The sequence below is a fragment of the Physella acuta genome, unplaced genomic scaffold, assembly GCF_028476545.2.
Source record: "Physella acuta isolate Inbredline_101_S28 unplaced genomic scaffold, ASM2847654v3 ptg000297l, whole genome shotgun sequence".
Taxonomy (NCBI): Eukaryota; Metazoa; Mollusca; class Gastropoda; family Physidae; genus Physella; species Physella acuta.
The window spans coordinates 198,917-226,826 of NW_026731816.1; the positions used below are offsets into that span (position 1 = coordinate 198,917).

Genomic DNA, 27,910 nt, shown 5'->3' on the forward strand with positions numbered 1-27,910 from the left:
GGCTTATGTTTACAGACACATTTTCATTTGACCAAAGTAACGACAGAATTTTGACTTGGAAGAGTAATACTCAAGCTTACTTGTGTAAGAACAAAAAGAGTATGCCGGTTGGTAAAGTAAACAAAAAAACCACGACAAAATTTAGCAGACGCAAAGAGCGAGCAGACGAATAACCAACTAGATAACGAGCCAATTTCTTAGATCATCTGCGTGAAATTTGAAATAGATCTGCCCTCATTCCCCCCCGTGCCACACAGATCTCAACCTCCCATCTCGCAAGTTATGTTCGTTTCGCAGCCTCGAACCAAATTTTCACAGCTTTTCACAGCCGAGAAGTACATGGGATGAAACCTGGCCACGAACTTTGGTTGGACGATACCATGTCATGGGGGTGGAAGGTTGCTATGCTAACTAGCTGTTACACTTCTGTACTTATTTGTATTTTCATTTTCTAGCATTGGAATCATTCCAAGACAAACATTTCCAGTTATATAGTAATAACAGTGGCGTAGCGAGGTCGGGTGTCACCCGGTGCGGCACTTAATGGTGTCACCCCCAGAGGCGTAGCGACCCTTCCCGAGGACAAACTTTCAAGTTTTCGATTTGCACCCCCCCTCAAGTTTTTCTCTATATATTTTGCTATTTTTTGCCTTGGTGTCACCCCTCTAAATGGCGTCACCCGGTGCGGTCCGCACCCCCCGCCCCCTCGCTACGCCTCTGAGTAATAATATATTAGAAGTCCATCATGTGGATTTCAGATTGGTTAGGTGTTAGGAGTGGTTTCCGTATCTGAGAACTAAAGATATAGTTTGTGTGGGGTTTTTATTTTGTTGGTGCAATACAAGTCATTTTATTCACAATAAAAATAAATCTGAACCGTGACTAACTGTAGCGTTGTGTAAACACTTTTGTTACGGCAAAACCATAAGACATAAAATTCTTCGCTCATTATTAGATTTTATTTTACAATTATATTAGGCCTATTCATACACATGAATGAGAATGGGGATAATTTTGATGTCGCATCCTCGGTGTGGCTGAGCGGTATAGCGCTAAACTGCTACCGCGAAAATCTTGAGTTCGGATCTCGGGCTCCAGTACGTATGACGTCCCTGAGTTCACTCAGCTCTGATGGGTACCTGTCTAACGTTAGGGAAACATAGGCGGCTGGGCTGAGCACACTATCCTCTGTATTCCGAGGTGATTGAAACAGATGAAATCTACTTTATCAGCCTCATGGGCACAGACGGGAAAAGGTGATGATACGTGGATATAGGCGCTATACATATAGTCACGAGATGTATCCGAGGAGGGGTCAGTGTGATAGGTCCTCTGGTGGTGCGTGACGTCATTCATGGACGACCTCCAAACACGTGTAGCCTATATAAATATGAAGCGAGTCCAAGAGTTGTTGACAAGTTTTAGTTCCTGCTTGACGGCCATTGACACGCGCGGTCAGGGGAGGTAATTGCTACACGATTAGGTTACTTCCCTTTATAGCCCATCATACGGTGACTAAATAATTTATTTGTTTAAATCAGGCCTCGGGCATATGTCGAGAGTTGAAAATATGGCTCATCACAAATTATCGACGAGGTAAAAAAAAAAAAAGCTCTGAATATGATTGTTGACTTGAGTTGGATTAATGAGACGCATTTTGAGGGGAGGAATTTCCCAGACGAAAACGATGACGTTTTGCATATGTTCAATGCAACCGGAAAAGTGTTTAAACTTGGGACAAGAACGCATTTAACAATGACGTCGCTTATTGTTTACACTAAAAAAGAGCACGAAACTGATGACGTCATCTTCCGAGTTTAGAATAATAATAAATAATAATTTCATTTAAATATGATTTCGAGCTATGTACGCTATGAAATGTTTACAATACGATTTTCTCGGCCTAAACTTAAAAAAAAATATTTCATCTATCTGGATTCTAGATCTAGAGATTCTAGATCTAGAGATTCTAGATCATCTAGATCTAGAGATTCTAGATCTAGATGATCTAGATCTACGGAAAAACTAGACTTACAGAGATGTAGACCCTACCTAGATCTAGAATCTATTCAAATAATAAATTTCTATACTAAATTATTTCAGGCCTTAATTACTTTATTGAAATCTTTGTTTATCTATGCAATTTGCTAATCTCTATAATATATAAAGCCAAGTTGTCGGGTTCCCGACAGGGCACTTCCCGGCGCCGCAGGCGCTTCAAATTTGACAGGATCTTGCTTTGGGGCGACAGAACACGGGGGCCGGTTGGCCGAAAAGTCTACGATGAGGGGTTCAAAACTGACCTCGACTGACCGGCGTCACATATGGGCGAATTAATTAAGAATTCAAATTCTCAATGTTTTCGAAAGCCTACGCGAAGCTGGGCAGCATGCCTAGTGTTCAAGAAAAACAATGTGGTATTTTTGTATTTCTTGAACATAACGATGAGGGGGGGGGGGGGGTTAAATTTTTTTTTCGTTAAGAATGATGGGTATTGAATGAGCGGTGGGGGAGGGTGTGGGTGTGGGGGTGGTGTGTTGTGGACAAGGCGGTGTTATGAACTAAGTTATGGGGCAGCGGCCCTCTTTGTTACCAAATAGCAATAAGGATTTGGGGGTGGGGTGGTTGGGGGGGGGGTTCAAAACTTGACCAAACTGACGTCATCTATGGAGGGCCTATTAATGACACTATACAGTCCTAGGTTAAACACAACCGCACATTTAACCAAGTCTTAAAGCATTTTTTGTTGTAAATTTGAAACGCACGTTTGTATGAAAAATGTGCTGACATGAAAAAAAAAACCACATGATAGTGTATGCTCAAATTTGTATTCCTTAAAAAAAATGTAAATCTACAATGACACAGTGATACTGAAGTAGAGCAGGAATAAATAAGATTAGAAGTATAACGACACGGCTAATCTTGTCTTACAGTAAGTAGCAGACAGACTAGACATGGTGATCGAGATTTTTTTTGTTTCGTTACTTTTTGTTTTATAGGCTAGTTTTAGCTTTTGGACAGACATTTTAGATGGCTTAACTTTAGACGGGATCGTTTTAGTTTTTTTTTCCGTTTTAATACTTGACTTATTGATTGGATAATACCTAGATATTGTCTTACTATTTGATAGATGTATTTTACTTGTATGATTGTTATGTAAAGTGACTACTCCCCCGTATAAAAAACAAAACAAAAACAAACAAAGGCGCTTGATGCCTGACAATTTTAGATCAATTAAACATGTTCTGGCGTTTTATTCACAGCTTTAATTCAGTTCATCAGCTCCATGTAATTGTGTAAAGTGGATTCACGCTCTAGTTTATATTACAACCTCAAAAGTTACCTCCCCGTCTTTATATCTATAAGAGTTATTGCCCCGTCTAAAGATGATGTAGGCCTATTACGGCACCGTTTGACTAGGGTTGAGTAGATCCTCTTGTTTACATTACAATGAGTAGGTCTTCTTGTAGGTCTTTTTCACACCAGGTTGAGGTCGTTCCCTTCGTTTACAACACCGTGCATTACAATAATACAAAGTAGAGGGTACAGCTTCATGCTTTCACAGCCCCATGTACAGCTTTACTCTCTAACAGCACCATGTACAGCTTTACTCTCTAACAGCACCATGTACAGCTTTACTCTCTAACAGCACCATGTACAGCTTTACTCTCTAACAGCACCATGTACAGCTTTACGCTCTAACAACCCCTCTGTACAACACATCTATATAGTCTACCACGTAAAAGTATTTGCCTTTTATTTTCCCCACTATCTTTGACACTAGACCTTGACCCACTTATTTTGGATAAACAAATTCAATGGAAAAAAATCCACAACTCTTAGTTAGAAATCCAGTTTTTTTATCTGGCAACTCAGCCTGTCATATGTTCCTTTCTTGTTGACACGACAAAGCTTCAAGTGTGTAGCCAGAGTGTCGGAGTGTGTGCTAGGAGTGTCGAAGTGTGTACTAGGAGTGTCGAAGTGTGTACTAGGAGTGTCGAAGTGTGTACTAGGAGTGTCGAAGTGAGTACTACAGAGTGTCAGAGAGTGACGCCATGTTCAACCTTCTGACGGCTGTGCAGGTCGGAGTGGTGGCCTATGTGCTGTACACGTACCTCAATGGGGAGCCGGAGCCGGGAGCTGGGCTGGCGGGGAAGATGAACTCCAGCTATGATTACATCGTCAGTAAGTACAGCAGCTATGACGTCAGTAAGTACAGCAGCTATGACGTCAGTAAGTACAGCAGCTATGACGTCAGTAAGTACAGCAGCTATGACGTCAGTAAGTACAGCAGCTATGACGTCAGTAAGTACAGCAGCTATGTCGTCAGTAAGTACAGCAGCTATGTCGTCAGTAAGTACAACAGCTATGACGTCAGTAAGTACAGCAGCTATGACGTCAGTAAGTACAGCAGCTATGACGTCAGTAAGTACAGCAGCTATGACGTCAGTAAGTACAGCAGCTATGACGTCAGTAAGTACTGCAGCTATGACGTCAGTAAGTACAGCCGCTATGACGTCAGTAAGTACGGCAGCTATGACGTCAGTAAGTACAGCAGCTATGACGTCAGTAAGTACAGCAGCTATGACGTCAGTAAGTACAGCAGCTATGACGTCAGTAAGTACTGCAGCTATGACGTCAGTAAGTACAGCAGCTATGACGTCAGTAAGTACAGCAGCTATGACGTCAGTAAGTACAGCAGCTATGACGTCAGTAAGTACAGCAGCTATGACGTCAGTAAGTACTGCAGCATTGACGTCATCGGCAATTTTGTTTATAATATATAAATGATATCAGAAGAATTTCACTTGCGGTCATTTTTTAGCCCTCAACCAGGGCTTAGAGTCCATGCAAAAAATCAGCCAGATGTACAGAGGTTAAGTACCCTAAAATCTTTTGTTGAAATACCCCGTTTTTACATAAATTACAATGATTATATAGGGAAATACGACTGGTCAGTTTTGACCGCTTTACCGATTTTTCTCAGATATGGCAAGTTTTTTTTCTGACATCCATAGGCGTTTTTATACGACTTCACAAAATATCAAGGGGGTCGTTCGGCACATTTTTTTTTCGATAAATAGCTTGTTAAAAGAATTTCACTGGCGGTCACTTTTTAGCCACCGCCGTGTGAGTAGAGGCTGCAATAGTTTTTCTATTAGGCCAATTCATCTACCCAGTTTTATTGAAATAATGAGCCAGATGTGCAGAGCCAAAGTACCCTAAAAACTGTTTTGCAAATAGTCATCGTTTTTCACCAAATTATCAATGTTTACATTGGAAAATTCGGAACGGTCACTTCTTTCGGAGTTTTCACTAAGATATATCAAGTTTTTTTCGTTCCTCCGAGGGTCGTTCTACGACCTCAGGAGTGATGAAGAGTTACCTCTGTGGGACCATTTTTCTCGATACTTTGCCATGTGGAATATGACGTCATGCATAGAACACACCAACGGATATCAGTGACACGTGAAACATGATGACATCCAACCAGACAGCACCAACGGACATCACAGAAATGTTGAAGCCCTTCGAAAAACGTGGACAAGCCCACCTCAGGCCGGGCTTAATGTCCTTATCGATAGACCAGAGGCGTAGCGAGGGGGGGGGGGGGCGGGGCGGGTGGGGGGACATATGTCCCCGGGCGCCGGGAAGGGTCGCTACGCCTCTGCGGTAGACCTTGGTTCCTCCAGTACTGGAATAGCCAGCATTATAGGACGTCATGACTGTATGCCATCACACGAGCTGGGCCGGTAAAACAAGCATGACATTCATCCATCTAAATTGAAATTGACTTCCAGATTGCTGTTTTTGACCCCACCCTCTACAATCATTATCATTAACATCACCTGTGAACCCATTGTGAGACACAATGACGCAAACACACCTTTACAGCATACTGTTTTGGGCGACTCCTCCAATCTAGGCCCTCGATATTCCGGCTGCTTTCGCGAATGTATCCAAATGACAAATATGTAAGCAGTGCGAATTTAACAAAAATATGTAAGCAGTGTGAATATATTCAAATGAAAAAATTGATACACGGCAAATTTAAACAAACAGACGTCCTTACATTTCCAAAAAATTCTACTCTGAGATTGTATCAGTAACATTATCATGCATTACGACATTAAGCAGTTTAAAAAATAAGTAGTTAAAACTTTCATGGAATCCTTCATTTAACAAGTTTAAAATATAAATCAACAAAAATATCATCTATCGCTTTATCCAGTCTTTAAAAAAAAAAAGTTAAAAATAATAAAATGCTTTGATAATCAGTTTTTACAAGCTTTTATTTAACTCACTTCCTCTGTCTGTCTGTCTTGACGGAAACGCAGGAGTGAAAATTCGGACAGTTCTACTTGACCGACACGATTCAAAGTTGGCACGTGGGTCAAGACATGAAGACAATGCAATCTGAAACTAAATTTGACTTAATTGGATGCCTAATTGATTTTTTATGAATTAATTAAAATTTGGACCGAATTAGTAGGCATGTCTAGCCAACCACACCACACGCGTCATCAATAGCTGCGCCATCACGACCACGTAATGGCTGCGTTCAAAAACCATTGCGCGCCTACTGAACGTGATATTCAGTAGGCGCGCAATGGTTTTTAGTCATGTAACTCTATTGTAGATAAAACATGTAAAGTACTGAAAAAAAATTCATAAAAAACGTTTTAATAACAAGCTTTTATGTAATGATGCACTAAAAAGTAGAAAATAAATTATAGACTACTATTTAAATAACTATAAAGAAAAGCGTGGGTGTCTTCCTTAACATTAGTAAAGGTATCCAATAGATACTAAAGTGACCCACGCTTTTCTTTATAGTTATTTAAATAGTAGTCTATAATTTATTTTCTACTTTTTAGTGCATCATTACATAAAAGCTTGTTATTAAAACGTTTTTTATGAATTTTTTTTTAAAAGTAAATTCATTTCCAAAAATAAAAAGACCACAAAACTGTTAGCACATTTAGATTTACGATGTGTTTTAAAAGCCGAAACGGTCATTTTAAATTACATTTTACCTGAAATATCTTAACGTTATTTCAGTGGAAAAAAAAACCCCACCTCAGTTGAAGCCCACACATTACAAGAGAAAATTAAACAAACACAAATTTTAAGATAAATTAAACATCATGACGTCAGCAAAATGGCGGTGATGACATGTCCCATCTGTGAATTTGTCTTTAATGAAAAAAAGTTAATTATATCCCAAGCTGTAATTACACAACGACGATGCTTTTTTACTTTCTCGTATATACGAAGTATAGAGAAAGTCTTGTAATCGTGCAAAAAAAAAAAAAAATCAAGATTTTTACAAATCTCGATGTTTTTACACCTCACTCATACGGAAAAACATAATTTTGCAATCTTGTCCGTATGTCAGTGTGTGTGTGTGTCTGTCTGTGTGTAAACACGATTACTTGAGTATCGTTACAGCTAGGTTGATGAAATTTCATATATAAGTATTATATCAAAATCGTAGATCCGTATCAACTTTTGAGCGATTTCCGACAACCGGAAGTGGTACTTTATCTACTTTGAATTTTTCAAAAGCCTATAACTTGAGTACTATTTCAGATAGATAAATGAAATTGCACATGTAAGTAAAAGATCTAATTCTCTACCTTGTGTTAAATTTTGAGTAATTTCCGTTGACCGGAAGTAGTAATTTACGCTACTTCCGATTTCTCAAAAAACTAATGTAAATTTTTAAAGTACTAATAATATTGCGCACTATTATGCACTTTTGTATTTGGCGTTCACTTGGTGTGCAATTCTTTTGTCTACGAGATTTTATTCTATTTTTAAAACTTTAAGTATATAAAATGGATTAAAAATCATGTCTATAGCCCGAGTTTCCATCCCCTGTGAATTTATATAAGAATATTCGAGAAAGTTTAGGGGAGATCACTCCCGGTTTATTGTTATTACAATAGAGAAAAAAAATGAAATTCAATTTATTTCTCATCAAAGATTAGTTTTGTTTGAGTACTGGTATGTGCTGGGTGTGTAGATGTGTTATACGTTTTCTAAAACTTACTCATATATATATATATATATATATATATATATATATATGATAACGTTAACTCACGAATCTCTCCTGCAATTGAATATTGCGAATTGATTATTGAAAAAAAAAACCCATTGATTGAATTGAATATTTAGAATCGATTATTGAAAAGACCATTGATCATGGAATACTGATTATGGATTATTGAACAGAAAAATTTCCCACTTCTATAGTCAGTAAAAAAGCCAATAGATTTTGCTCGAAATTGTATATAAAGTTATAAAGAGCGCCCATTAAAAAAATTAGAACAATTTTAATTACGACTACTTTCGCCAGAAATTTGACTTATTTTAAGTACTGCTCTTAAAATTGTCGAGCAATTTAGTTTGGTTCCGATGAGCGTCAGCAGACGGATGAATTAAGTCCCAGTGAAAGGCGTCATTATTTCTTTTTTAGCTTTTTCTTTGTCTCTTGTATCTTTCACGGGGAGAGATTTCAGAAAGTTTGATAGTTTAAAAAAAAAAACGGTTTTTTTTTTAGGGGGGTTATCATTTGGGTTTTAGTTGGGGGTCATGATATTGTTTTGTTTTTGTTTTGGGCCAACAGTTTGGTCTTTCGGCCAACAGTTTGGTCTTTCGGCCAACAGTTTGGTCTTTCGGCCAACAGTTTGGTCTTTATTTGATAGTGGAAATGTTGGTCTTTTATCGAAATGTGAATTTTTATTACAATATAACATGAGAGAACGGCAACAAAATGTGTTGCAGAGTTCCAACGATCAGATAACATACCCCACAGACACCCGTGTCCAAATTCTAGAACTATTGGAAGCGAATGTAAAGGGAAAAAAAAAGCCGCATAAGCTAAAAAGGAACACAAACCAAATTTTGAGAGAAAATGAAGGACGAAAGAAAAAAAAACTTAAGACGTCTTTGGCTAATGGTTTTATCATCATCCATTAACAGGCATTAAGACGATATTGGATTATGCATAGGCGTCGACAAAAATATTTGACGGGAGAGAATGACGGCTTACAATGTAGGCTGTAGTAGTTTTGTTGATGAGGAAAAATGATAATCTTTAGGATCAGGAGTAAAAATTGAATTCATTCGTAATTTGTTGAAAGTGTGTGTGTGTGCGTGCGTGTGTGTGTATGAACATGGGGGGGGGGGGGCGTGGCGGGGGTGCATTCTGACTCTTGCAATAGAGATTTCTTTGGTGGAGGGGTTCAACATGTATCCTCTGCAGCCTAAATCTATCATTAATATAGTTATAATTATTATTATTACTATAAGTATTATAGAAATGTTTATTCGCCGAATTATATCTGATAGGTTTATACATTTAGCTAAACATTGTCCATCTGTCAGGGGCGTAGCGAGGTGGGGGCGGGGGGTGCGGACCGCACCGGGTGACACCATTTAAGGGGGTGACACCAAGGCAAAAAATAGCAAAATAAATGGAGAAAAACTTGAGGGTGGGTGCAAATCGAAAACTTGAAAGTTTGTCCCCGGTAAGGGTCGCTACGCCTCTGGGGGTGACACCATTAAGTGCCGCACCGGGTGACACCCGACCTCGCTACGCCACTGCCATCTGTCTTGTCCATCCGTCTTGTCCAGCTAACCATTGTCCATCTGTCTTGTTCATCTAAACATTGTCCACCTGTCTTGTCCAGCTAAACATTGTCAACTTGTCTTGTCCATCTGTCTTGTCCATCTAAACATTGTCCACCTGTCTTGTCCATCTGTCTTGTCCACCTGTCTTGTCCATCTAAACATTGTCCACCTGTCTTGTCCATCTGTCTTGTCCACCTGTCTTGTCCATCTAAACATTGTCCACCTGTCTTGTCCATCTGTCTTGTCCACCTGTCTTGTCCATCTAAACATTGTCCATCTGTCTTGTCCATCAGTCTTGTCCATCTAAATATTGTCCATCTGTCTTGTCCAGCTAAACATTGTCCACCTGTCTTGTCCATCTAAACATTGTCCATCTGTCTTGTCCATCAGTCTTGTCCATCTAAATATTATCCATCTGTCTTGTCCAGCTAAACATTGTCTATCTGTCTTGTTCATCTAAACATTGTCCATCTGTCTTGTCCATCTGTCTTATCTATCTAAAAATTGTCCACCTGTCTTGTCCATCTAAACATTTTCCACCTGTCTTGTCCAGCTAAACATTGTCCACCTGTCTTGTCCATCTGTCTTGTCCAGCTAAACATTGTCCATCTGTCTTGTCCAGCTAAACATTGTCTATCTGTCTTGTTCATCTAAACATTGTCCACCTGTCTTGTCCAGCTAAACATTGTCCATCCGTCTTGTCCAGCTAAACATTGTCCATCTGTCTTGTCCATCTAAACATTATCCATCTGTCTTGTCCATCTAAACATTGTCCACCTGTCTTGTCCATCTAAACATTGTCCACCTGTCTTGTCCACCTGTCTTGTCCACCTGTCTTGTCCATCTAAAAATTGTCCAGCTGTCTTGTCCAGCTAAACATTGTCCATCTGTCTTGTCCATCTAAACATTGTCCAACTGTCTTGTCCATCTAAACATTGTCCATCTGTCTTGTCCATCTAAACATTGTCCACCTGTCTTGTCCACCTGTCTTGTCCACCTGTCTTGTCCATCTAAAAATTATCCATCTGTCTTGTCCATCTAAACATTGTCCACCTGTCTTGTCCATCTAAACATTGTCCACCTGTCTTGTCCAGCTAAACATTGTCCATCTGTCTTGTCCATCTAAATATTGTCCATCTGTCTTGTCAATCTAAACATTGTCCATCTGTCTTGTCTATCTAAACATTGTCCATCTGTCTTGTCCAGCTAACCATTGTCCACCTGTCTTGTCCAGCTAAACATTGTCCATCTGTCTTGTCTATCTAAACATTGTCCATCTGTCTTGTCCATCTAAATATAGTCCATCTGTCTTGTCAATCTAAACATTGTCCATCTGTCTTGTCCAGCTAAACATTGTCCATCTGTCTTGTCCAGCTAAACATTGTCCATCGGTCTTGTCCATCTAAACATTGTCCATCTGTCTTGTCCATCTGTCTTGTCCAGCTAAACATTGTCCACCTGTCTTGTCCAGCTAAACATTGTCCATCTGTCTTGTACATCTAAACATTGTCCACCTGTCTTGTCCATCTAAACATTGTCCACCTGTCTTGTCCATCTAAACATTGTCCACTTGTCTTGTCTATCTAAACATTGTCCACCTGTCTTGTCCATCTAAACATTGTCCATCTGTCTTGTCCATCTGTCTTGTCCAGCTAAACATTGTCCACCTGTCTTGTCCATCTAAACATTGTCCATCTGTCTTGTCCACCTGTCTTGTCCATCTAACCATTGCCCACCTGTCTTGTCCATCTAAACATTGTCCATCTGTCTTGTCCATCTAAACATTGTCCATCTGTCCTGTCCATCTAAACATTGTCCATCTGTCCTGTCCATCTAAACATTGTCCATCTGTCCTGTCCATCTAACCATTGTCCATCTGTCTTGTCCATCTAACCATTGTCCACCTGTCTTGTCCATCTAAACATTGTCCACCTGTCTTGTCCATCTAAACATTGTCCACCTGTCTTGTCCATCTAACCATTGTCCACCTGTCTTGTCCATCTAACCATTGTCCACCTGTCTTGTCCATCTAAACATTGTCCATCTGTCTTGTCCAGCTAAACATTGTCCATCTGTCTTGTCCATCTAAACATTGTCCACCTGTTTTGTCCAGCTAAACATTGTCCACCTGTCTTGTCCATCTGTCTTGTCCAGCTAAACATTGTCCATCTGTCTTGTCCAGCTAAACATTGTCTATCTGTCTTGTTCATCTAAACATTGTCCACCTGTCTTGTCCAGCTAAACATTGTCCATCCGTCTTGTCCAGCTAAACATTGTCCATCTGTCTTGTCCATCTAAACATTATCCATCTGTCTTGTCCATCTAAACATTGTCCACCTGTCTTGTCCATCTAAACATTGTCCACCTGTCTTGTCCACCTGTCTTGTCCACCTGTCTTGTCCATCTAAAAATTGTCCAGCTGTCTTGTCCAGCTAAACATTGTCCATCTGTCTTGTCCATCTAAACATTGTCCAACTGTCTTGTCCATCTAAACATTGTCCATCTGTCTTGTCCATCTAAACATTGTCCACCTGTCTTGTCCACCTGTCTTGTCCACCTGTCTTGTCCATCTAAAAATTATCCATCTGTCTTGTCCATCTAAACATTGTCCACCTGTCTTGTCCATCTAAACATTGTCCACCTGTCTTGTCCAGCTAAACATTGTCCATCTGTCTTGTCCATCTAAATATTGTCCATCTGTCTTGTCAATCTAAACATTGTCCATCTGTCTTGTCTATCTAAACATTGTCCATCTGTCTTGTCCAGCTAACCATTGTCCACCTGTCTTGTCCAGCTAAACATTGTCCATCTGTCTTGTCTATCTAAACATTGTCCATCTGTCTTGTCCATCTAAATATAGTCCATCTGTCTTGTCAATCTAAACATTGTCCATCTGTCTTGTCCAGCTAAACATTGTCCATCTGTCTTGTCCATCTGTCTTGTCCAGCTAAACATTGTCCATCGGTCTTGTCCATCTAAACATTGTCCATCTGTCTTGCCCATCTGTCTTGTCCAGCTAAACATTGTCCACCTGTCTTGTCCAGCTAAACATTGTCCATCTGTCTTGTACATCTAAACATTGTCCACCTGTCTTGTCCATCTAAACATTGTCCACCTGTCTTGTCCATCTAAACATTGTCCACTTGTCTTGTCTATCTAAACATTGTCCACCTGTCTTGTCCATCTAAACATTGTCCATCTGTCTTGTCCATCTGTCTTGTCCAGCTAAACATTGTCCACCTGTCTTGTCCATCTAAACATTGTCCATCTGTCTTGTCCACCTGTCTTGTCCATCTAACCATTGTCCACCTGTCTTGTCCATCTAAACATTGTCCATCTGTCTTGTCCATCTAAACATTGTCCATCTGTCCTGTCCATCTAAACATTGTCCATCTGTCCTGTCCATCTAAACATTGTCCATCTGTCCTGTCCATCTAACCATTGTCCATCTGTCTTGTCCATCTAACCATTGTCCACCTGTCTTGTCCATCTAAACATTGTCCACCTGTCTTGTCCATCTAAACATTGTCCACCTGTCTTGTCCATCTAACCATTGTCCACCTGTCTTGTCCATCTAACCATTGTCCACCTGTCTTGTCCATCTAAACATTGTCCATCTGTCTTGTCCAGCTAAACATTGTCCATCTGTCTTGTCCATCTAAACATTGTCCACCTGTTTTGTCCAGCTAAACATTGTCCACCTGTCTTGTCCAGCTAAACATTGTCCACCTGTCTTGTCTATCTAAACATTGTCCATCTGTCTTGTCCATCTAACCATTGTCCACCTGTCTTGTCCATCTAAACATTGTCCACCTGTCTTGTCCATCTAAACATTGTCCATCTGTCTTGTCCTCCTAAACATTGTCCACCTGTCTTGTCCATCTAAACATTGTCCACCTGTCTTGTCCATCTAAACATTGTCCACCTGTCTTGTCCACCTGTCTTGTCCATCTAAACATTGTCCACCTGTCTTGTCCACCTGTCTTGTCTATCTAAACATTGTCCACCTGTCTTGTCCAGTCGGCGCAGGGTCTGCTGGTTGTGTGGTGGCCAGCCGCTTGTCTGAGGTCAAGGACGTGACGGTCTTGCTGCTGGAGGCAGGGGGAGACGACCGGGGGGACTTCAACATCATGACCCCCGGGCTGTCCCACCTGAACATGCACTCAAAACACGACTGGGAGTACTACACGGAGCCGCAGAAACACGGGCTTAGGGGGTTTAATGGGCAGGTGAGTACATGACACGTGACCAGGTGAGTACATGACACGTGACCAGGTGAGTAGATGACACGTGACCAGGTGAGAAGACGACACGTGACCAGGTGAGTACATGACACGTGACCATGTGAGTACATGACACGTGACCAGGTGAGTACATGACACGTGACCAGGTGAGTACATGACACGTGACCAGGTGAGTACATGACACGTGACCAGGTGAGTGCATGACACGTGACCAGGTGAGTGCATGACACGTGACCAGGTGAGTACATGACACGTGACCAGGTGAGTGGACAGGTGAGTACATGACACTTGACCAGGTGAGTGGCCAGGTGAGTACATGACACGTGACCATGTGAGTACACGACACGTGACCAGTTGAGTACACGACACGTGACCAGGTGAGTACATGACACGTGACCAGGTAAGTACATGACACGTGACCAGGTGAGTACACGACACGTGACCAGGTGAGTACATGACACGCGACCAGGTGAGTACATGACATGTGACCAGGTGAGTACATGACACGTGACCAGACCAGGTGAGTACACGACACGTGACCAGGTGAGTACATGACACGTGACCAGGTGAGTACACGACACGTGACCAGGTGAGTACATGACACGTGACCAGATGAGTACATGACACGTGACCAGGTGAGTACATAACACGTGACCAGGTGAGTAAATGACACATGACCAGGTGAGTACATGACACGTGACCAGTTGAGTAAATGACACATGACCAGATGAGTACATGACACGTGACCAGGTGAGTACATAACACGTGACCAGGTGAGTACATGGCACATGACCAGATGAGTAAATGACACATGACCAGGTGAGTACATGACACGTGACCAGGTGAGTACATGACTCGTGACCAGGTGAGTACATGACACGTGACCAGGCGAGTACATGACACGTGACCAGGTGAGTACATGACACGTGACCAGGTGAGCAGATGACACGTGACCAGGTGAGTACATGACACGTGACTGAGTACATGACACGTGACCAGGTGAGTATATGACACGTGACCAGGTGAGTACATGACACGTGACCAGGTGAGTACATGACACGTGACCAGGTGAGTACATGACACGTGACCAGGTCACAGCTAGAGTTAGGACCCTTGTCCTGACGTAACCTTTCATGACCTTTTCTTCCCCCCCCCCAGAGAGCCTTCTGGCCCCGAGGCAAGGTTCTGGGCGGGACTTCAAACCTCTACAGCATGGTCGCCATCAGAGGCCACAAGCTGGACTACGACAGGTGGGCGGAGCTAGGCGCCGATGGGTGGAGCTACAAGGACGTTCTTCCGTTTTTCATCAAGTCGGAAGATATGCAAGAGCCAAGCCTTGCCAATTCTGGTAGGTGACAGATTCCAGTTCTTTACTTCCATGTCCTGATGTACAAATACACTGCCCAACTGATCAGTATTAATTTCTCATTGTCCGTTTCAACGTTTATATTTTAAATGTCCAATTTCATGATTGTATGTCCGATTAATCGCTTTCAAGGTCTGATTACTTTTCTAATCCGTATAGTGCAATGTTTCTTTCAGGCATCTCTTAAAAGTGGGGGGGGGGGGGGGGGGGGATGGCGACGGTTACCCGTCTCTGAAACACTTCTACTGCCCCCTCCCACCCCCCTCCTGAACGAATTATAATTTATATAGACAATAAATACTTTTATCAATGTATGCCACCCCCTTCCCCCGGAAGTTTAACGTGCCCACCACCGGAGAAAAAAGTCTGAAAGAAACACTCTCAAGGAACACACAATTTGAAAAACATGACATCTGTCTCATGTAATGCTTAATGTAACAGTTCAGGTCTGCTCTTGTTATTGAGCAATACAACCATTTTATGTTGTGTATCATGTATAAAAGCTATGGTCAAACCGAGTAAATGCGTGTACTGTGTGCTGGTCGGATTGCTGGAAAATTGATCTGGCCACAACGTTAACGTTAGTAAACAAGCCAGACTAACCCCGCCTCCAACAAGCCAATTTATTTCTGTGTCGCAGAGTACCACGGGCGGGGTGGGCCCCTCAAAGTCTCGGTGCCCAAGACAATGCCACTGACCGATTATCTGCTCAGGGCTGGTCAAGAACTCGGGCTAAAGATATCTGACCCCAACGGGGAGGTCATGGAAGGTGAGTTTCATCTCTGTTGTTTTAATCAAAGGGAGGGCAGGCTGGTGCGGGGAGATCACGAGTGCTGGCCCTTGGAGTGTGACGTCAGAGCTTTGTAATAGAATAATGAAATTAGTGAAATAATTTAAAGGGGTGTTTATCGATTAAAAAACAAACAAACTTGAGGTAATAGTGCAAGGGGGATAGGAGTAGTACAGCGGGCTTTAAGATAGGGGAAAAGGGCATCGCATTTATAACAATTAGCGTGACGTAGATCACATTACAAAGTGTTGATTGAACTGCTTGTACTACAAGCTAACTCTGGGAACTTTGGTCTGACGTCACGAGCTGTACCTCGCTTGTAAACATCATTTGTTTCAATCAGAGGGGCTGATTGTGTGGGCTGATTGTGGGGGGGGGTTGTTGTGAGGGATAGTGGTGTGGGATGGTTGTGTGGGGTGTATGTGGGGGATGCATTTGTGGGAAGTATGTGAAGGATGTTTGTGTGGGATGGATGTATGGGATGTTTGTGTGGGATGGGTGTGTGGGATGGGTGTGTGGGATGGTATTGTTGAATGGTGGGATGGCGACACATACGGAAGTCGATTTTTCTATTCATGAAGAAGTACTGTTAATGTTATTGTTAATTTATGGTTTACTATCCCATAAGGAATAAACTATTGTAAAAGATTTATACAATGAAAAAAAAAGAAGTCACTTCAAATATAATCACCCGTTTGGGGGTTTCTGTGTAACTTACACCATATAAGTTGATTCAGCTTACACCGTGTAAGTTATTTCAGCTTACCTCACAACAAATACCAGTCAGGAATCAACATTATTAAATGACGACACAAAATGTCGACACAATTACTAGCTGGCTGATCTAGTTCCTTAGATTTTTTCCTTAACTAATATCCTTCTGATAGATAAGAACATTATACACTACGGCAACTATTTCACCAAATCAGCTACATTTTACTTATCTGACAGATTTTTAAAAACATAAAACAGAATCGTTGTTTTATATTACACATCCCAAATACATTTCCCAAAGACATAGCTAACTTCGCCTACTTAGGCATCCAATTTGTGGAATAAGTGTTCCTAATACAATAAAACTATGACAGAAAATGTATTCAAAACAAAACAAAATTATTTTATTACCCCATAAATGAGTCATCTTATTCTTATTCTTCTTTAAGATGGTGGAAAAGACATCACATTTATAACCATTAGCGTGACGTAGATCTCATTACAATGTGTTGATTGAACTACAACCTAATGAGGGTGGGTCATATAGTGTGACGTCACACTTTTTTCATTTATACAAAAAATAATGTTAGCAAATGAATTTTAGCCGTTATTTCGCGGTTTTTATAAACTGTTTTTGTAAATTGAAATAGAAATTGATGAAGACATTTTATGTTGACTAAGCTCATCAATAGTTTAGAAAACATCCATGTTTTAAAAAATAAATTAATTAAACTGCGGTTTTGAGGTTATAGGCGTACTTGTTACGCCATTTTAATGTGCATGGGATCTGGCTTTGTGACGAAGTGTGACGGTGGGGGGAGGGGAAGGTAAAAATTGACAAAAGTTGCGGCCTAATGAATTAGGCTAATCAATTCGCGATTTAAATTATGCAGTATAGACACATTACTGGCTATCCAACAAAAAAAAAGTGGTTTAAAATTAATTACAATTAGAAGAAAAAAAATTAATCCAGGACAAATATAATTCCTAAAAGCTTTCAGTGCCAAGATCTGACAAGCCTTAATGACAGTGTCGAGTCGGAAACTGGTGGATTTCGCTCGCCCCGCCCACCTACAGCCCGACAACTCACATTCTTGACCTGGAGTTACCGAACTTGCACACACTTAAAATTTGTGCACCCGTCTCTCGCCCGGGTGAAACGTGCTAAATTTGATAATTAACGCAGCAATTAACATTTAAATTCCTTCCATCCGACATAATTTATTCAGGGAAAAAAATAACATGGGGTTGGTGGGGGGGGGGGGGGGGGAATGGGAAATTCCTCCATTCGGATGGATAGACGGAATGTCCCCCCCCCCCCGGACACACGTTTATGAGTACAATGCTACTTTTAGACGTTTTTTTTCTCCAGGGGGTTGTGGATTGAGACTATCGGGGAGGGGGAGAGGTGGGGGAGAAATGACGTATGCGCTGGTTGAAGTGTAAGTTGTCTATAAAATTATTTTTTTTTCTTCTATTTCGTCCGAGGATGTGATGGGGCGATAGGTTTGCTCCCGTGGTGGGGGATGGGGGGGGGGTGGTATGGGGTAGGAGTGGGAAGGCTGACTTTCCACAGACATGTCTGAAATAAATTATAGAATTGATGTGCAGCAAACGTCAACATTTCCCCACTCCTCCCACCCCCAATGTTTCTCGTTTGATGCTGACTTTCTTAGTTCATTCACTAAACACAAACCGTAAACACGTTAAAAATGAATTTGTCGATTTAATCCCATGCATGTATGACAGATATAGTAGAAGAGTGTCTAGTGGTTTAGTTTAATTAAAATCTTAAAGAAATTCTTACTCTAAGGTGGTTGGGTAAATAGTTTGAAAAGAAAACTAAAGTAAAGATTCCTCTTTAGACTTAACGATCTATTGGGCAGATGAAGTGGAGTTCATATGTTTCTTGACCTCGGCATACAAAGGGATAATGTAGCCGCCTTTATTTTCCCTAAAGTGAGTTAGGTACCCATCAGAGATGGACTCAAGAACCCCTATTCGAACTCGAAACTATCGGGTTAGCGGTCTAACGCTCCACCGATAGGCCACGCCGTCCCATGAAAAGGTAGGTTTAAATTACATGTACATGGGCTTGGTGCTACAACAGATGGTAGTGATTACATAGGGGCTTTAATCAGTCTGAATTAGAAAGAAATACACGTAATCAAAAGAACTGAACGTGTCAACAATCTAACACTACTTAATCTAATTATCCACCCCACACGTTTTTTAAAAATTTTGATTATGGACTTTTAAATTTACTTTTAAAATTAAGTTGAAATTTGATATTCTTGCGCTGTCATCGGAAACCATTTACCTGGGTTGTTTAGTTATCACTCACGTTGGCAAATGTTTAAAAAATGCGTTACGAGATTCAACCACAAACCCACGCAGACATAGACGTTGTGACCTAAGAAACGACTTGTAAGATGAGTAGGAAATAGCGCGAAAGGCAGGAAACTCACAGAAATTTGCTACCTGGATGTAGACAGGTGGGATAAGATAGGACACGTGAGGAGGGGTGGGGGAGGGGGCCGTCAACATTGTGAAACAACCTGCTTATGAATATTTGAATGTAAATAGAATATAAAATACTTGTCATTTTTCATGGAACCAGACAGAAAAAAGACATAATTTATCTGCCCTAATCCCACCCCCCCCACCCCGACCCTACCCCCACCCCCCCACCCCCCCACCCCCAGAAGATAAAATAACATTTCGAGATCTCTTGACTTGTGTTCGCATGGGGCCACGTATATTGTAATGTATATGTGATTGTATGCGTATGGGGCGTATGAATGGTGAACATGTGAGACCAATGAAAGTGAGGTTTTATTTCACGCAGCGCCGCCTGTTGGTTGAAGTGTCGGTGAAAACCCATGGGCGTTAACTCGAGGTAAACACAATTCTGGTTATTCCCCTTATTAAATATACATAAAATAGAAGAAAGATAATTCAAGATTTGTTGCTAGGAAACAGTGGTTGTGTAAAGAGGGTTGGTGGAGAGGGGGTGGGGGATGGTGAGAATTGGGGTGGGGAGGGGGGTTCATTAGGGTGGTTGTTTACAAGTTGGTATAATGGTAGCTTAAAGATCAGTATGATGGTAACTTAAAGATCAGTATGATGGTACGACACACGTCAGTATGATGGTAGCTCTAAGGTAAGTATGATGGTAGTTCTAACGTCAGTATGATGGTAACTTAAAGATCAGTATGATGTTAGGTCTAAGGTCAGTATGATGGTAGTTCTAAGGTCAGTATGATGGTAGCTTAAAGGTCAGTATGATGGTAGGTCACAGGTCAGTATGATGGTAGCTAACAGGTTGAACTCAGGTGTATTGTAATTAGCCCATGCACGAGGGCTGGAATCTCCGGAGAGCGTGGAATCTGAGCGAGGTAACTGATACTCCCAGAAATAATAGACTTCAACGAAAGAGGTGAAGCATGGGGAGGCAGAGGGAGTAGAGTGTAGAGGAGAGGGGGAGGAGAGTGGGTTTACAGGAACACGCAGCAGAACAATGAGATTTAATACCAGGATGGGGTAAAATGCGATCCACTCAACAATGCGTCTTGTTAAATTTTAATTTCGCACATTGAATTCTATCTCTTGGAAGAGAGAAAAAATTAGCTGTTTATAGCGTTGCGAATTTCCTGTGATAGGCTGTTCGTCTGTCTGTCATTTCGTTGTGACAGCCCTCCATGTGACAGCCGCCTCGTGACATTTTCTATTGTGACAACCAGGTTTTCTATCGTCTGCTTCATATCTGAAGCGAGGCATGTGCTATTATTTCGATTTTTAAAACGTTATCTTGCAAATAGAAATTAACGAGTGTAGAAACAGTATAAGGGGGTCACAAGGCGTGGGCGTTTGGAGAGTCAGAAAATATAAGATTTGTTCAGGGGTGACGTCATGTTCTAAATATAGATGGCAGTGGCGCTAATAGGTTGGGTCACACCCGGTGCTGTAAATGTCAGTGCCACTCTACCTCTTCCAAAATTTGTGCATTTTCGGTTTGGTGTCACCCTTCACGTCTACTTTGTTATTATTTGAACTGGGTAAAACGTTTTGATTTTGACCGTCAATTTAAAGATTTTGTTGATTAATTATCACCCGGTGCCGATCGCACCCCCAGTCACGCCCCGTAACGCTACTGATTGGTGGGATGAGCTTTATATGACGTGTTCAAGATAGGAAGGTGTGTGTGTGTGTGCGTGTGTGAGTGTGTGTGCATGTGAGGGGATGTGGGCGGGACCACCATAATCATATGACGTCTTAAAATGGCGCCCATTCTCCATTAAAAAAAAAACCCACAAAAATCTAATAGAAATAAATCGTGTTTTGTTGATTAAAAAAAAACACATAAAAATAATTAACTTGATTTAAATAGAAAAGACAATTGCAGTTCAAGTCTGTGGAAGTTTTATAAAAAATATATTTTATTCCTGGTGTCAAAGAGTGTCAATAATTAACCCGTCTGTTACAACTAGACATCTATAGCTTCTTTACACTAAGGACAACCCTATTTTTTTCCACAACTCATCAACACGATGATTTAAAAATAAACTGAATTCAAAAGACACAAAAACATGTATTAGCATGTAATGCAGGCAGGGTTATGTATTTACCCCCCGTCTGGCTTAAGAGAGAAATGCTCGCATTAATTAAAAAAAAAATCTAATTTTTTTTTGCTTTGGTCTGGATTTGAAATATTAAACAAGTTAGCACGCGATGTTCACATTTTTATTTCACGCTGCGCTGAAGAGAATCTACACAGGCATGTGATCTTGAAAACATGCGCCGGTTACAGCCATAGCCAATTACAATATCATGACGTCCGGGTCTAGCCGTGTGTGACGTCATTACGCCCGGGTCTAGCGGTGTGTGACGTCATTAAGTCCGCGTTTAGCGGCGTGTGACGTCATTACGACCGGGTCAGACCGTGTGTGACGTCATTACGTCAGAGTCTAGCCGTGTGTGAAGTCATCATGTCCAGGTTTATTAATATGTAGCCTCATTACTTCCTGGTCCATAAATGTGTGACGTCATTACTTCCAGGTCTGTTAATATCTTTATTTGTGTATGCTTATTTGTGACGTCACCACTTCCGGGTGTCTTAAATTTATCAATCTATCACTTTAGCTTGTAGCTAATGTGTGACGCCACTACCCCCCCTCCCCCCAGGTTTGTCGCAGACACAGTCCAACTCCTACAGGGGTGTCCGGTGGAGCTCGTCCCGTGGGTACATACACACCGTCCTGTCGCGAGAAAACCTGCACGTGCGCATCAACTCTCACGTGAGAAAGGTGAGTGCTGGGGTTTGAGTGACAAAAGATGAGCGGAGACAAGCAGGCACGTGTTTGGCCGATGTGTTGTAGCAAACTTGAGTGCCACTTCTACCTCAATGGCGCAGCTGAAGTAGAGTTCAGCTGTTTCTACGATAGCAAAGATTCCTATTCATTCCCAACGATGAGGTAGATTCCATGTTTCTTGACCTCGGTAGATGAAGGAATAGTGTGGTCAGCACTAAGCCCAGCCTACCTAACCATAGACAGGTACCCATCAGAGTTAACGACGATGTTAATGAAAATGTTAAAAACGATGCTAACGACAATGCCAAAGACGGAAGTTAAAGACGAAGTGACAACGATACAAACGACGATGTTAAAGATCATGTTAACGACCATGTTAATAAAAATGTTAGCGACGATATTAACGACGATGTTTACGACGATCTTAACAACGATTTTAACGATGATATTAACGACGATGTTAACGATAATGTTAACAACGATTTTAACGATGATATTAACGAAGATGTTAACGACGATTTTAACGATAATATTAATGACGATTTTAACGATGATATTAACGACGATGTGAACGACGATTTTAACGATAATATTAATGACGATTTTAACGATGATGTTAACGACGATCTGAACAACGATTTTAACGTTGATATTAACGACGATGTTAACGACGATTTTAACGATAATATTAATGACGATGTTAACGATGATGTTAACGACGATGTTAACGACGATGTTAACGATGATTTTAACGTTGAAGTTAACGATGATGTAAATACCCGAACAGATCATCTTCGAGGGCCAGCAGGCCGTGGGTGTGGATCTAATCCACCAGGGGAGGAAGGAGACAATACGTGCCAACAGGGAGATAATCCTGTCGGCTGGGGCCATCGGCTCGCCACAGATCCTCATGCTGAGCGGGGTCGGACCCAGGGAGCATCTGCAGGAGCTGGGGGTAAGGTAACAGTCACGGCTGTTTTATAGTGTGGCACGGCTGTTTTATATCGTGGCACGGCTGTTTTATAGTGTGGCACGGCTGTTTTATAGTGTGGCACGGCTGTTTTATAGTGTGTCACGGCTGTTTCATAGTGTGGCACGGCTGTTTTATAGTGTGTCACGGCTGTTTTATAGTGTGTCACGGCTGTTTCATAGTGTGTCACGGCTGTTCTATAGGGTGTCACGGCTGTTTCATAGTGTGTCACGGCTGTTTTATAAGGTGTCACGGCTGTTTTATAGTGTGTCCCGGCTGTTTCATAGTGTGTCACGGCTGTTTTAAGTATGTCCCCTGTCGTTACACTCACGGCTGTTTCATAAGGTGTCACGGCTGTTTCATAGTGTGGCACCTTTCGTTATTTACGGCTGTTTTATAGTGTGTCTCTAGTCGTTATTTACGGCTGTTTTATAGTGTGGTACCTGTCGTTATACTCTCGGCTGTTTCATAAGGTGTCACCTTGTTACAATTCTGTGTTATGTAATCATGTTCACACAGTGTGTCACCGTTTCTTTACACTTGTTTGCTACATGAGTATCGCTGTCGTCTTGATAATTCTTTCGTGTTTTTCTATTGAAACTAGACACGTTGTCATGTCAACAGATTTTCATGTTGCTATGTACTTGTATGTTTCGTCTGTTTTGATTGGCATGACACCAAACCCCATCATTTACCGCGTCTGTTAATAATGTATGCTTTTGTCAAATAATGATAAAAACATAAAGCGGGAGTGATCTCCCCTAAACGTTCTCGAATATTCTTATACAACACTGCGGGGGATGGCAACTCGGGATATAAGACATGATTTTTAATCCATTTTTAAGTACTTTAACTTTTAAAAATAGAATAGAATCTCATAGAAAAAAAAAGAACTGCTCACCAAATGAACGGCAAACAATATGTGTATAATAAATTCATATAAGAAAAAGCGTAAATTACTACTTCCGGTCAACGGAAATTACTCAAAATTTGACAGAAGGCAGAGAATTAGATCTTTTACTTACCTGTGAAATGTTGTTTATCTATCAGAAACAGTTCTCAAGTTATATGCTTTTGAATAATTGAAAGTAGAATAAGTTTCACTTCTGGTCGTCGGAAATCGCTGAAAAGTTGATACAGACATACACATTTGATATAATACTTATATATGAAATTTCATCAACCTAGCTGTAAAGGTACTCAAGTTATCGTGATGACAGACATACACACACATACACAAACACATACACACAGACATACGAAAAAAATTACAAAGCTGTGTTTTTCCGACTCAGGGAGGCGTAAAACGTCGAGATTTGTGAAAAATCTCTATTTCGATTTTTCACACGATTACAATACTTTCTCTATACTTCGTATACGAGGAAGTTAATATACCTTACTTCAATCTAACCTTAGACACGTTGATTTTAACCCCCACCCCTCTCCCCCACCCTCCAGATACCTGTGGTAGCAGACTTACCTGTCGGATCGAACCTACAAGACCACCTGTTCTTTGAGTATTCCATCGGCTTGAACCAGACGGTCAGCGCCACACCTGATCAGATCGATTCGCTCTGGTCACGGCTACAGGTCCAGCTGTTTGGGACAGGTAAGTGTAGGGGGGTACAGGTACCACTGTTTGGGACAGGTAAGTGTAGGGGGGTACAGGTCCAGCTGTTCCGGACAGGTAAGTTAAGGGGGCTACAGGTCCTGCTGTTTGGGACAGGTAAGTGTAGGGGCTACGGTACCGGTGTTTGGGACAGGTAAGTGTACGGGTCTACGGAACAGCTGTTTGGGACAGGTAAGTGTAGGGGGTATGTACCAGTGTATGGAACAGGTAAGTGTAGGGGGTATGGTACCGGTGTTTGGGACAGGTAAGTGTAGGGGGGTACGGTACCGTTGTTTGTGACAGGTAAGTGTAGGGGCTACGGTACCGGTGTTTGGGTCAGGTAAGTGTACGGGTCTACCGAACAGGCAAAATTGCTTGAAGGCAAGTAATTGATGATGTAGTACTGTCCTTATGGTCGCACATTCTATGTGTCTACATGGCTCAAGCCATACTTGTACAATCACTCATCTCCACCCAGAGGCGTAGCGACCCTTCCCGGCGCCCGGGGACAAACTTTTCGATTTGCACCCCCCCTTGAGATTTCCATTTGCACCCCCCCTCAAACTTTCGATTTGCACCCCCCCCCCCTTGACATTTCCATTTGCACCCCCCTCAAACTTTCGATTTGCACCCCCCTCAACCTTTCAATTTATTTTTCCAACCCATTTTGGCGCCCCCTAAGGTCGGCGCCCGGGGACATTTGTCCCCCCCCCCCTCGCTACGATACTGTCTCCACCTCCTTTTTAACAACTCCAATCATCACCCACACATTCACACGTGCCTCCTACAATACCTTCACCTCCACCCCCACCATCACCCACACCACCACCCGCACGACTACAGACACCTCCATCCACACCTCCACACCTCCACACACACAACCACATCATAGATCACACTTCACCACAACCACCCAAACCTTCACTCACATGACCACCCACACCTCCTCACACACCTTTACCCACACCCCTACCCATACTCACACCTCCACTAACACCTCACCCCAGGTATCCTCAGCTCCAGTCACTACGTGGAGGTGCAAGTCTTTGACTGCACAGATGACAAAAGCCGGAAACAGAACTGGCCAGATTTTCAAATCATGTTTCACCAAACTCCGTGGACGGTAGAGTCACTGAGGAAGTTTGGCTACAGTGAGGAGGTACGTTCTCTTTCAATAGAGTGGGGGTGGGGTAGGTGGGAGGGGGTGTGGGGGGGGGGGGGGTCATGTCTGTTTTATCAATTTACATCTTTTACAGAATAAATTATAAACACAAAACTAATATTTAAGCGCACTTGTTCCCCATGTTTTGCCACGTACGCATGACAATAGGGCTGGCAAGTAGGTCACCAACCAGTTATACGGCTCAATAAAACCTGCATGAGCCATAGAATTGGTTGTGACCTACTTACCAGCCCTATTTATGACACGTGGGCGTGGTTTCTCCCCCAGACCCTGCAGGAGTCTAGCCACCGCCACACTCACACCGACATGTTCGCCTGTGAGGCCTCACTCCTGCGCCCCGAGAGTCGTGGCGTCATCAGGCTCAAGTCACGTGACCCGTTTGATTACCCGTCCATTGACCCCAACTACCTGCACAGGCAGGAGGACGTTGACCTTCTGGTTAGAGGTGAGACAAAGGTCATAAGGTCAGATGAGACCAAGATCATAAGGTCAGGTGAGACCAAAGTCATAAGGTCAGGTGAGACAAAGGTCATAAGGTCATGTGAGACAAAGGTCATAAGGTCAGGTGAGACCACGGTCATAAGGTCAAGTGAGACAAAGGTCATAAGGTCAGGTGAGACAAAGGTCATAAGGTCAGGTGAGACCACGGTTATAAGGTCAGGTGAGACAAAGGTCATAAGGTCAGGTGAGACCACGGTTATAAGGTCAGGTGAGATAAAGGTCATAAGGTCAGGTGAGAAAATGGTCATAAGGTCAGGTGAGACCACGGTTATGAGGTCAGGTGAGACAAAGGTCATAAGGTCAGATGAGACCACGGTCATAAGGTCAATTGAGACCACGGTCATGAGGTCAGGTGAGACCACGGTTATAAGGTCAGGTGAGATAAAGGTCATAAGGTCAGGTGAGAAAATGGTCATAAGGTCAGATAAGACCACGGTTATAAGGTCAGGTGAGACAAAGGCCATAAGGTCAGGTGAGACCACTCTGGTTAGATACAAACTTTAATTGACTTATTGACTTACTAAACTTACAAACTGGTTGTAATACTATACACTGCATGGTGTAAGTTTTAATTCCACGAGAGTGACCTACTAGTCCAGACTTATCGACTTAACAACCCATAAGCTTACAACAATAACCCCCTCACACCCCCCCCCCAGGTATCCGGTACTGCCAGAGATTCCAAGAGACGGCGACCTTGAAAGCCCTGGGGTCGGTGCCGGCGGACAAGCCCAACAGGTTCTGCCAGGAGCACGCGTACGACACGGACGGCTACTGGCAGTGCATGGTCCGGCAGAAGATCCACACCATCTACCATCCGGTGGGCACCTGCAAGATGGGCAGGGTCACTGACCCCACGGCGGTCGTTGACCCACGATTGAGGTTAGTTTTAAAAAAAATATGTATAACTTAACACAGAGCCAGTGAAATCGTGCAGGAGTAGATTTAAAAATAAAATAAATTAACTTTACTATCTCATTACTTTAAAAAAAACCTTTAATTTGACCCACTGATCTGAAGTAGGTTACCACTAATTATAACAAACATAAAACAATAAACCACTTAGACATTTGAAATATTTCTCAAGTAACGTACTAGATTATGTATGCAATGTAAAGTGTTTGATCTTGAATTGTAACAAGCCTATATATATATATATATATATATATATATATATATATATATATATATATATATATATATATATATATTACGATTATACAATTAGAGATGTGTTAATCGATGTATGTATGTATGTATGTGAAAGCTGAAATATTCTGTCTGATCCCAGGGTGATTGGAGTGAAAGGCCTGAGGGTGGCTGACGGCTCCATCATGCCGTACATACCATCAGGGAACACCCACACCCCCATCGTGATGGTAGGAGAGAAGTGCGCCCACATGGTGCTGGAGGACCGCGGCGGGCCGACCACAGTCTAGGCTTTGTTAGCTTTGTGGGGTGAGGGTGGTATTTGGGGGGGGGGGGTTACGAGAGTTTAATGTGTTATTTTGAGGGTGAAAGGGAATAAAAAATGGGCTATCTTGTGGGAGTTTGTGTGGGGAGGTGGGCTATCTTGTGG

The 27,910-nt window shown here is 42.0% G+C and overlaps 1 protein-coding gene across 1 annotated transcript; it reads left to right on the top strand.

Annotated features, from left to right (window-relative positions):
* The first annotated feature begins 3,881 nt into the window (after window positions 1-3,881).
* LOC131939854 (glucose dehydrogenase [FAD, quinone]) lies at window positions 3,882-27,793 on the top strand. The gene is made up of 11 exons (XM_059298360.1): window positions 3,882-4,185; window positions 13,663-13,871; window positions 15,045-15,234; window positions 15,893-16,021; window positions 21,941-22,062; window positions 22,856-23,023; window positions 24,497-24,647; window positions 25,655-25,806; window positions 26,098-26,275; window positions 26,991-27,213; window positions 27,623-27,793. Exons 1-11 carry the CDS (start codon window positions 4,056-4,058, stop codon window positions 27,768-27,770), a joined length of 1,800 nt encoding a protein of 599 aa, XP_059154343.1. The 5' UTR covers window positions 3,882-4,055; the 3' UTR covers window positions 27,771-27,793.
* The last annotated feature ends 117 nt before the right edge of the window (window positions 27,794-27,910 follow it).